Raw genomic sequence first — 12,129 nt, 5'->3', positions numbered from 1 at the left:
TGTTAATAAATGCCTCCTCCACATGGGAAGAAGTTCCCCTGAAGATAAGTCCATGTTCTAGTGCAAGAGCTTCACCTTTTTCTTCTTTCTCGTCTCTCCTTGAGTCTAAGTCAGTTTTATTTGCAATAAGCATGATAACCATATTGGAATTGGAATGCTGATGGGCGTCTTCTAACCAGGTTGTCAAGTGGTTGGATGTCTCTCATTGTGATATCTTACACTAGTAAAATCCCCGTTGCACCTCTGTAATATGACCTGTGATAGAGCGAAAGGTCCTGCCCTGCTGTACCCCAGATCTGGAGTTTTGTCTGTGTCCTGTCAAGTATTATCATTCAAGCACCAAACTCAACACCAATTGTGAGGTCATGCACTGGCTGAAACCTTGTATGTAAACTGTAGCAAGAAGCACGATTTACCAACACCCGTGTTGCCAATGATGGTGTAGATGAAGAGCTAGTGTATGGCATGGCCGCTGCTGCTCCGTGCCAGGCTCATAGCTCCTCCTCCCACTGTGCACCTCCTCCATGACCTCACCCTGCCACTCGACCATGAACCCAGGCCTCGCCCACCGTCAAAGACAGCAAAAATTCTTCCAAAAAAGCTTTCAAAAATTTTACTTCTCCACAAATCTATTTTTGTCTCTATGGTCCCTTGGAATACATGTCTATAGAAGTTAATTTTTTTCCATTTTGAATGTTTTAGATTTCCACAGTGAAAAATAAATTTTCCAACAGTAATCTCTGAAGTCTCTGGGAAGAAGATGGGGCCCCACAGTGTTTCCACCTGGTTCATATGATACCATCATGCTGATAGCACCACTCTAAGATTGGTTTTGGGCTATAAAGTGCTCAAGATGTTTCCAACTTGGTTAGCTGAGATGGTGCACCTTTTACATTCTGGCCAGAACTTCAAATAAGAACTTCAAAAAAACCCTACCGACTACTGAGAGACTATCTGCAATTTTACCAGGCAATAATCTGGAAATTTAGCCATTATTTTAGTTTTTAGAGGATGCCATAGAAATAACATCTCCCCCATGACAGCTGGAAGTAATTCTAAAAAACAATGTCCCCTCTCCCAACAATGTTTGTCCTCAGGGTTAGGGACAATTATCATCTGTTAGGGATTGGTTATAAGTTATATAGATTGGGGGTGGAAATGAAGTAGACTCACGGATCTCTTTTGGGGACAAAAACGGGAATGGATGGGATGGGATAATAGGTAAATTAATATATCTACTTGTGAATTATTACTTATAGACAATTTGTATTGATATAGATTCTTGTATATTGATACAAATTCAAATTGTATTTGTTATATTGAATATGCTTCTATTTCTGTTTACAATATTTGTACACCTAGGCAAAGGTATTCTGTCATATTTTATGCATGAATGCTTCTACCTCTGCTTAAGATATTTTGTATATTGATGCAAATTTAGGATTTATTATCATATTGCACTATACATTTCTACCTCTGATCAAGATACTTATATATATTGTTTACATTTTGTGGTAATTGTCCACCTCATTTGCTGCACATTTGTTTAAAGATTGCTTAATTTTAGAATGTGAAGACTTAGTCTTTAAGCTATATAGGTATTAAGAGTCTGTGAGTTCGAGGCCAGTCCGGTCTACAAGAGGTAGTTCCAGGACAGGCTCCAAAGCTACAAAGAAATCCTGTCTTGAAAAACAAACAAACAAACAAACAAAACAACAATAACTCAAGAAAAAAGAATTTCAGGTCAATAGTCAGCCATGTTTGTCATATGTATAGTTAGACTAGTGAGGTTCTCTAGATACACAGAGATTGCATTCCACATAGGTAATATTCAAACACGTCAAAGAACTGTAGGATATGGCATTTAAATAACTCAGACATTTAAATAACTTAGGTCTTTGATGGAGTTGAAGGCTAGATAGTCATAGCTACTTTTCTCTCATGACTTAGCCAGGACATTTTTAATATAAGACTTAAACTCCTCAGGACTATGAAATAATCTGTGCTCTTTGCTAATTACCTTAGACTGGACATTTAGCTATGTCTCTCACTTGATGTTGTTCATGCTCGTTGTAATTCTAATTTTTACATATGCTTTTGCCTCTTCTTTTCCCTGTTCTTATTGTATATAGTTTTGTATTAGGCGTAGAACCTTCTTATTTAGACAAAAGAGGGAGGTATTATGGGAACTCCCTCAGCCAAGAGCCTTTTAGATACCAGCCCATTTTGGGTATTATGGGAGGTACCATGGGCACAGACAAAAAGCATGAGCAGCCCCTTTTCTGCTGGGTCCAGCTTCCAGCCTCCAGCTCACACAGAGGACCACAGGACCCTTACTGTGAGTTTTGTTCCCAAATAAATAAACCTTTGTTATACTCCATTCCAGGCTGTTGTGGAACTCTTTAATATGCCTACAACAATTTATGCCATCTTCCAAATAGCATCTAAGTAGATAGAGAAAAAAGAAGAAAAGAAAAAACAAAAACAGGGAACTCCCTCCTTAGTCTGAGTTTGTTTTTAGACTTTCAAATACTACAGTGTGTGCTTTTCAGTATTTAAGATAAGAACGTCATACATCTTTAAGTACAAAAGGTTTTACAGTTTCAATTAGTTAATTGAATTAGATCAGTAAAAGGAAAAATTTCAAATGTAAACAAATAGTTTCATTCAGAATGCCTTTTAAATTACATGGTTTACAAAAGCCAGGGGACTGACGGAGGGCTGGTTCTTTGTGTAAGAGTGCTTGCTAAGTAAACATGAGATGCTGAGTTTGGGCCTCAGCATCCACATCACAGAGCTGGTGTGGCTTCACCTGATGATAATCCCGGTAGTCTGAGAGAGGAGAGGAGCGTCACTGGGCTTGCCAGCCTCAAGCCTGGCTCCAAGTTCTGTGAGATAATCCAGATACAGTAAAGTGGAGAAGGAGAGACCAGGGCGCCCCCACATGCTCCTGGAGTCTGCACATGTGTGCATTTGCCATGTGTACACCACACTCACATACACACTTTGTATTCTTTCTCTCCCCCCTCCCCACCCCGACAGCTACGATGAGGAAAGTGAGAAAGGAGACACGTCTGTGGCCAGGACGGAAGCACTGACTGACCTGTAGGCAGGACAGCCTGCCCTAAGCCCACTCTTGCCTGTCCAGGCACCTGTGCCTTTGCTGTGTAGTTGTGGTGTTTGTTTTGAAATCAATTACACATTCCAATCCCTCCTCAGCCTCTCACAGGGCTGTCTGGTGACTGTAAGCTCACATGACGAGCAACTCTAACGCCTGCGTCCTTCAAGTAAGAATAGTATCTGCTGTAAGTTGTGGCAAGGTTAGAGAATTGTGTGCGTGGTACCTAGATATGTCAGGACTATTGTTTTTTTCCAGTGACCGTTTACTGTCCGTCTATTTCTAATCTAGCCCTTTCCTGTACCCCCACTACCTTTAGTAGAGCACATGGCCTCTAGCTGGCCCTTTCGGCATTTTCTGTCATGACATAATTCATACTACCTGTGGGCAGACACATCCAACTCCCATGCAGAATTCTACCCTTCATGGTATTGCTTCCCTGTGTCTGGCTGGTACATCTGTCCTGAGTGTGCTTCACATGGCTTCCTGGTGAGCTCAAGAGGGTGGGGCCAGAGTTCACTGTTTGATTCTGCCTGCTCCATCCACCAAGCCAGCTCCTTAAGCTTGCTAAGCTCTCCATCGGTACTCCTTAGTGAATTAGAGCCCTTATGTGGGCTGCAAACATAACAGCCCCTTTACCACGTAGAAGAGTCACACGTGGGAGAGAACTCGGTCTTGACTTTTTCCTTTCCCCCTTGTACATACACACTTGGAAGCCTCCTAAGTTCCTTAGACTTCAGCTGAGGGGACACTCGTGTCCTCCTGAGCCATGTCTCAATCTTTCACCGCTGAAGAGGCAGAAGAACATTACAGTGAGGCAGTAACTGCAGTCCCCTGCCTCAGCACCTGAGCAGCAGGGGCTGTACAGACTGGAAGCGGCTCAGTGTGGAGCTTCTCCTGTTTGTTTGAACCGTGGACTGTGGCTTCCAGAGATACCTTGGATTGAAATTGAATGAGAAAACAGTCAAATAACCAAGACATCTCTCTCTCTCTCTTTCTTCTCTCTCTGTCATTTTAAAACATGGGTTTTTATATCTTTGGTTGTTTCTTGAAATATTATTTTCTAGAGTGTTGCCTCTCAATGTTCCTGGTCTTTTGTTTCTTTATGTAAATGGAAAACCTTACAAAAATAACAAACACACTATATTTCAGAAGGCATGAGAGTGGGTGCAAATCTTTTTAATATAAAGCAGGCAGGGCCAGGCAATGTTTAATCCCAGCACTCGGGCAGAGGCAGAGCTATCTCTGTGAGATCACACTCCCCAGTCTACAGAGGGAGTTCTGAGCCAGGTAGGAGTTTATGGTGAGACCACCCTGTCTCAAAAAACCAAACAAAAGTACTATAGAGCTGGCGAATATTAATGCTACCGGGCTAGGAAAAACATTGAAGGTCTGATACTTCCCTTAGCTTGGCAGGGGTAGTCTTGAAACCATGTGGTTGCCTCTTGGCCTTGCAGGACATCCTTTTCTTGGTGGCAGGGCGGAATGATGCCCATGACAGGGCAAAATGATTCAGGCATGGATGTCTGCCCCTGCTGCTCTGGGACTCTGCCCATGTCAATGAAAGATCTTATTTAGAATACATGAAAAATGTGTGGGAAAGGACATTCCCCCACAGACATACATTTCTCTGCATACAATTTGCTGTTGGCGGTTTTTCATTTCCCATTTTTGTCTAGTGCAGAAGCAGGGTGGGAGGACACAGCGGCGCTCAGTGGGAGAGCACTTGCCTGGTTGGTATATGTGAGGTCTTGGGTGTTATTCCACAGGTATTATTAAGAGAGCATTTTTGAAAAGTACACTGTTTCATCTTTGTTTAACACCAGTTCGCACTGTTGATGTGCAGATCTGAAGGAGTTAGGAAGCAGGGAGGGCCTACTAGGGTAAGAGCGAGCTCCCTAAGTGAAAGGCTGCCTTTCTCCAGGTGTCCCACTCACAGACTGCTAGCTCCTGTCCCTGGCTTCTGTGCTCGGTCATCTCGCCTTTTAGGGTGCGTTAGCAGCAGGGGTGCGTTCTAGAGCATCTCCATTCTTACACTGCTAAAATGTGTCCAGGCCATGCGGGCGTTGACATCGCTCAACCCTCAGGACCAATGAACGCCTTTATTCCTACTGTGTGGCATGTGGTTCTCGGGGAGAGAACATCCTGTGTGGTTCCTGCCAGAATGACTGATCCCATGGCTCCCACTGTACAGCAGCCTGGAGAACTTTCTAGATAAAAGGCTGTGGTACTTTTGAAGACCTTCTGAAGCAGTCATCAGAGTAAACATAAAACCCATCGCCCCTGACGTCCGGAGCAGACACATTCTAATCCTTGGGGATGCTGGTGTCCCGTGTAGGATCTCCCACAAGCAGGCGCTGTCAGGCCAGGCATGCATGCATGTATGCATCATGGGCTTAGATACCCCGACAGCCTCACTGTACGCTGGCGGCACTATCCAGCCCCTCTCCCTCTATGGCTTGATTTCCAGAACCAACTTGACTTGGTCCTGACATGATTCAGGGACTGGTTCTGACTTGACACAACAACTTTTTTTATTGAGATTTTCTCAGGAAAGGGGATTTCATCCTTTCTGGGGTGTTGTTCAGCAGATAATTCTCTCAATATGCATGAGTATAACAGTCTTATCCATTGTAAACATGAATACCGCAGGTTTTGGTTTATCTTTGAAAGGACAATTTCTCACACCGTTTTGTTGGGTTTGGCATCTCAAATACTCCAGAGGCTTGGTCAGTATGGAAGACATTGGTTGAGTAAGTGGAGTTGGAGCCGTGATATAGCTTTCAGAAATCAGACTATTTTTTAAGTTGGTAGTTAGAGTCACCATTTTGAATTCGGAGGTCATTGAAGTAGTTTAGACAAGTACCAACAGTACCTAAGTCCCTGAGTGATACTTAGCTCTGCCATTGTGCTGGGCATATACCTATTTTAATTATTGCTCTCTTTGACCGCAGGAGCTCTTACCAAAGTAAAGGAGAGTAGGCGACACGTGGAAGAAGGGAAGATGGAGGTCCAGAAAGCTGACGGCATTCAAGACCGCTGTAACACTATTTCTTTCGCCACGTTGGCCGAGATCCATCACTTCCATCAAATTCGAGTGAGAGACTTTAAATCACAGATGCAGCATTTTTTACAACAACAAATAATATTTTTCCAAAAAGTGACCCAGAAGTTGGAAGAAGCTCTTCACAAATACGACAGCGTCTAATGGCTGGACATGGGGCTGTGCACTTGTTTTCAGTCCAAGGATAGTTCCTACAGCCGAGTAAAAACTGCTTTCAAAGAGCTATTGCCAACTATAGGTAGTGGTACAAGGATGGTTTTGTGTTCACCTGAAACCTGGCTGGATATCTAATTATGTAGGAAAGAAACAGTTAATATGGTTATGTAGCAGAAACAGTACCACACTTTGTAACTAAATTATACTATGTATGCCTACACTACTATTGTAACTTTTGGATAATGATTATACTATTTGCCTTATTGCTTTTTGAAGTATGGGTATATTAGTGTATACTTTGTAGACCTCAGAACCCATGAAGAGTCTCAAAGAAGCTGGCTGGATAAAAGCCTGCTTGTGGATGCCTTTTTATTCTCCTAGATCGAGATGACCTACATTCAAGCTATTCTCTGTTTACAAACTCCAACTAGAGCAGCTACGCGACTTTGTGCCTTTAGACTGGTTGTTTTCATTTCTGTCCCGCCCCTGTCCACGCCCCCACTTTTCTGATGGGAAGAGTGAAAGGCGGGTGCATTGGTGACAAACTGATGAACTTCATGTTTCTTGGGGCGGGTGGGAGAATCAGTGGCCATCAGTGCCCAGACAGTTAAGATGCTGGCGGTTACAGAGGAGTGAGATGCGATGTTGTCTTTGGATGGGGAAAAGGCCGTCGGAGGATGGCCTCGTGACTCAAGGGTCCTGCAGACCGGGCGTGAGGACTCCAGCAAATGCGCTTAGTGTGTGGAGGAGGAGGAGTCCAACCAGCGGGGGGGACAGTATAGAAAGAGCGAGTGAGAGACAGCATACTCGCTCTTAGTCTTTGGGAGGCTTCCTTCTGTCTTCTTCTGTTCTTAGCTTGAAATTTTCTTTCAATGTTCAGCTTTTTGTTCTGTTTCTAAACGGATCTACACTGTTAACTGAATGAGACGCCACTGTGATTCACTCGTTTACTTAATCAGAAAATTTCAGGGATGTCTGTAAATTTCAGTGTTCTGCACAGTGAGAACTGTTGGTTGACTTAAGGAGGGACCAGAAACAATTTCTACTATTCCAGTACTGAAGAAAAAACAATACTGATTTATACTGTGTTTTTAAAAACTGAATATTGATAGAGCCCCCTCAGAACATTTAACCTTAAAAATTATTTTGAGTATAGTCTTTTATTATTATAATGACTTATAAATACCAAAAAAACCAAAAACAACAACAAAAGGTTTCAAAAGCAGCTTCTTTTAAAAAGCACAAAGAGATTCTGGCTTGAAATGCCCAAATCTCCATGTTCTTTGTGGTTGTTGAGTTAAGTGATGTGGTTCTTGAGTTTGCAGATGTCAAAGCTGTCACTGAAGGTTGAGGTGCCTGCATCTGCTGTCCTGTGAACTACACTTCTGCTACCCCAGAAACCCTGGTACTGAAATGGTGACATGGGAGGCCAAAGGCCAGTCTCAAAGGGGGTGAGCCAGAGTCACATGAAAGGGTCAGCTCGCAGAAAGGCCCAAAAGGAAAGGCTCCTGGGATAGTTACTCAACAGTGCATTTACGCTCCTCAAAGTAGTCATATGGGTTGGATTTTTAAGAACAGATTATGATAATTTTGATCTCTGGTCAAATTCTTATACTTCAGAACTTAGAGCCAGACTTGGCATCATGTCGCGTTGTCTTTACTCCAGACACGTGGGACTGTCGCCAGAAGCTGTGCTCCCTTAAAAAGCGACTTCCTAGTGTTGATTGCCAAGTCCAGTTAGATAAGGAAAGCCCATACATATTTAAAAATTAATTTTATTGCAGAAATTTGGAGGTTATAACGATAGTGTTTAATTTAAGTCTGCGTTGGTATTGAATAAGCAAGCTCTGCTTTTCAGTTGTTTTGAAAGTCACATTTATTTGCCTTTTTGTTTTGACGGTGGTTTGATTTTTTTTTTTTGAGTAAAATTACTAAACTTGTGCAATAATAACAAGGAAATTACCTGAGGTATCTTGTATGATTGTGCTTTAGCCAGGGTGGACATAGCTTAAATTATAAAAACTACAGATTAAAGTACAAAGAAATATAAGTTCATGCTGCCTCCTTCTAAGAGAACCTTTGTCCTTCCTAACCACATAGCATAATGCCACTGATTCACGGGACTTTCAGTGAATTCTGTGGGTTAAAGCAGCAGAGTTCCTAGCGTCCATTTTGTCCAAGATCCTTATTCTCTTAACGTTCTTGGTCCTATTGGAACATTTCAGTATCTAAAAATACTGCGATGTTTATACCCAAGAGAAAAGCCATTGTGTGTATGCTGGTCACCATGACCAGTGTGGTACCATTTTTTTTTTGTCGTTGTTTTGTTTTGTTGGTTTTTGTTTTTTAAATAAACTATCATGCCCTTCGAGCCATCATTTGTCTTTATTTCTAGAATTTGAAATTCTGACACACAGTTGTGCCTAACGCAAGGGTGTCCACCCTTGAGCCTGGTTTTGCTATTTTAATCACAAGCAGTGAGTTGTTTATGGACTGTAGCCATGGTGCAGCGAGACTGGTTGTACAGCCATGCATAGTTTTCTAGGCGGTTGTATCTGAAGGCACAGTTCAAACCCAGAATGGGGAAGCACATTTGAAAGTGAAACACAAATCAAATCACATTGACTAGAACAGTGTAATGGTTAGAATTTCCCAGGCATCCCTGGTACTATTATGGTCTTGTATTTATTCCTGACAATACAACAGACTCTCAAATGCTGGTTTTTCATGGTCTTACATTTTGTTAATATGTCTTACATAACTATGGACCTGAAAAATGTTTCAGTTTGTCAAATCAGACATATAAACATTTATATGTACACCTTTCCATGTCCGTCTCTACTGAGTTCCTTGCTAGGCATTCCCACCCCCTTGGGTTTTAATATCTCAGAATCAGACATCTCATCTGAGCCTTTAATGGCACAGGTGTTAGCCACCTTCCTCATTTCCAACTTTGTATTTGGTTAACTGAGTAAATCAGCCCGGGTATTTATTGTAGATGAGAAATGGTGGATATTGTTTGCTTTAGAATACTATGAGTAAGTAGCGTGGATCAGATGTGTTTATCTTTCAAAAAATAAAGCAGGTTGCTTCATTCTCAATTTTAACAGGATGTGTTTTCTCCATTCATTAAGGAAGCGTTCACTAACACAAGACACAGAGAAGCTGGAACGTGCTCTCCATCCTCAGCATTCAACTGTACTTGCCACTTGGATTGTTCACGGAACTTTTAATTGGATTAACTTCAAGCTGTTCACTTTTCAGGTGGTCTTCACTGAGTATTGTCAGCAAACTGAGGTCTTTGACATGATAGTTAACGTGGCTCCAGCACCAAACATACAGGTGTGGAAGTAAAACCCTTACAAACTGTCTCCACTAGTTACCGGAAAGCAGCAAACTCTGACCTGCCCAAGTCAAACGACTGTGTGCCAAGACCTGGCCGGTCCCAGTCCGTGAAGATTACATTTACTCCTTCGGGATGTGGAATCTGCACATTAAACCTGCCTCCCCTCATCACCCCAGCCTTCCCAGCCACCCCAGGCCTGCAAGGGAAGGGAGGAAATGGCTGGCCCCTCTGGCCATGAGCTGCAGCTGCATCTGATGGTCCTCGCAGCAAACCTCCGAGGAAAATTCCATCCCTTCCCATCTCTCTCTGTGTCTCTCTCTCTCTGTCTCTCTCTCTGCTGTGTGTGTGTGTGTTGAAACCCCAGTGAGGCCTTTCCTGAGATCACACAAACGGATGCTGCTAACTGGCACTTACCCTGGGATCTGGCTCAAGCCATTACTTTTAAGTGGTTTCGGTGGGTGACGTTACTCTGCTTTTTAACATTCTCTAAACCTTCCAAGCTCCCCAACACTGGGTGGATAAAAATCCTAGCATTCTTTGGCCATGACATAAAAATGCAGAAGAAACATCTAGAGTCTGCCTTGTTCCTTTTCTCCTAGGGAGGATGACAGTCACTCCTCACTGGTAAAGTATTAATGTCACGTACCTAGAACAAGACTGTCCCTGCGCAGTTACCCTTAAGGGGGCTCAAGCCACTTGAGAGAGGACGTTATACTGCCTTGTCACTAGTCCACTCAGAATTGGTCTCTGAGGTTGAAGTGGTCATATTTTCCCTGTGCCTCGCATATTCGTTCACGCCAGGAAATGACTCTCAGGCTCTCATCGTTGCTGGGTTGGCAGGCGTCTGTGCAAGCTGAGCCAGCACATCAGAAGGATGACACTTTGGAGCCAGAGGCCTGGGTCAGTTCCTAGGTTCCCCGTACCCCATATGACTTCAGACAGCTGGCTAAGCCATCCTTGCCTCGAGTTGTGCTGTAGGCCTCCGAATTTACAGCATTGGGGGCCCTGTTGGTTAAGACTGCCACAGAGAGTCTTTAGCCATTTTACAGTTGTCCTCTAGCACACATGGGAAGTGACCATTGATTCAGAAGTAGGTGATGGCTATCGCATGACCTTGAGCTAGAAGGTGTGCCTAACCTGTGTGCCCTTTGTGCCCTGTGTGCCCAGGAGAGCTGTAAATGTGTCTCAGAACAAAATCGTAAACTTACTCGAGACACTATGAGATATTTTTGCAACTTTCTTGGACAGTTCTTGAACTTGAGTCTCATGGATGACAACCATGTGTTGCAACATCTAAATCCTGCAAACCTGATTTCGGCCACTCTCATACCCACTGAGCCGATGGAAGGGTTGGTAGTCCTGCTCATCCTTCATCCTTTTGGTACAGGTCCCTGGCTTTCTAAGAACCGAGTGCCAGTGTTCTGAGGAAGTTGTCCCATAGCTCTGGGTTGGAAGGAAGAGCGGCAGGCAGCTCAGATTTTCTGTTTTGATTTGCCAAATTAGTAGTGGTCCCCTTGAGTTGCTCTTCTCCATCTTTACAGTATGAACTTGAGACCCAAAGGAACAGCCTGCTCAGTGTCAGTACCTGACTGACCTCATCAAACACACAGGCATTTGGATGGTCAGTGCCTTTTCTCTGGGTAGTCAAGTTCTTGATGCTTGGGTGTCACTTTGGAAGCAACATACCTTTGCATTCAGTGTTAGTGTAGATTAATTAGGTTAGATCAGATAATGTATTTGCTTTACTTTTGTTCAACCCGACTCTTTTAAGAAATTATTTTTTATTTAAAATAGTTACCTTGGGAACAAAATCTTTTTAAAAAAAAAAAGTATAGTCAAGGATTTAGCAAATCAGGCTCAACCTAAAACTAACATTGATTCTGCTTGCTACAGAATATTTTAAACCATTTTTCTATCACCTAGCCCATCTGTGAATTTTATTCCAAGCCATTGGGGTGACTAGGTGCTAGCATGTGCTGTCTAAGGCTGTATGGTCTCCATACATGTGTTTGGATAAATCACGAGGCTTTTAGAAAAGTACAACCTGGGATTCCAGAGCAAGGGGCTTGTTGAAATGTTGATGGCTGTTAGTCTAGAATGCTCGGAAAGTTCAACCTTTTCAGACGTGTACGTTGACATGATCTCCTGATGTACTTCCACAGTAGCTAAAGTACCAAAACCTATGAAGGTGTCAGTCATTTTAAAAAGAGGATGATGGTGGATGTCTGTAATCAAGAGGCAGAGAGGCCTGAGGGATTGCTAAATTCTAAGCTAGCCTGATCTACAGAGCGCCAGGCCATCTGGGGCTACATAAGGAAATCCTGTATCAAATAAATATGGGACCTATATGCTAGTATAGAATTTCCTAAGAAAATTAAATGAAATAAGAGACAAACAGTATATTCTACTTGCTGCTCCAGGAAGTGGAACAAGTGCTTTTTTTTT

The 12,129-nt window shown here is 42.8% G+C and overlaps 1 protein-coding gene across 1 annotated transcript in view; it reads left to right on the top strand.

Moving 5' to 3' along the window:
• Snx18 (sorting nexin 18) overlaps window positions 1-9,484 on the top strand; it is a 32,132-nt gene extending 22,648 nt beyond the window's left edge. Inside the window, exon 2 of the mRNA XM_005356815.2 lies at window positions 6,073-9,484. Coding sequence (XP_005356872.1) covers window positions 6,073-6,326 — 254 coding nt within the window. The 3' untranslated portion in view covers window positions 6,327-9,484. The remainder of the gene's footprint in view (window positions 1-6,072) is intronic.
• The last annotated feature ends 2,645 nt before the right edge of the window (window positions 9,485-12,129 follow it).

This window comes from Microtus ochrogaster, chromosome 19, assembly GCF_000317375.1.
Source record: "Microtus ochrogaster isolate Prairie Vole_2 chromosome 19, MicOch1.0, whole genome shotgun sequence".
NCBI lineage: Eukaryota > Metazoa > Chordata > Mammalia > Rodentia > Cricetidae > Microtus > Microtus ochrogaster.
The sequence above is the reverse complement of the archived record's forward strand: the minus strand, read 5'-3'. Positions and strand labels throughout refer to the sequence as shown.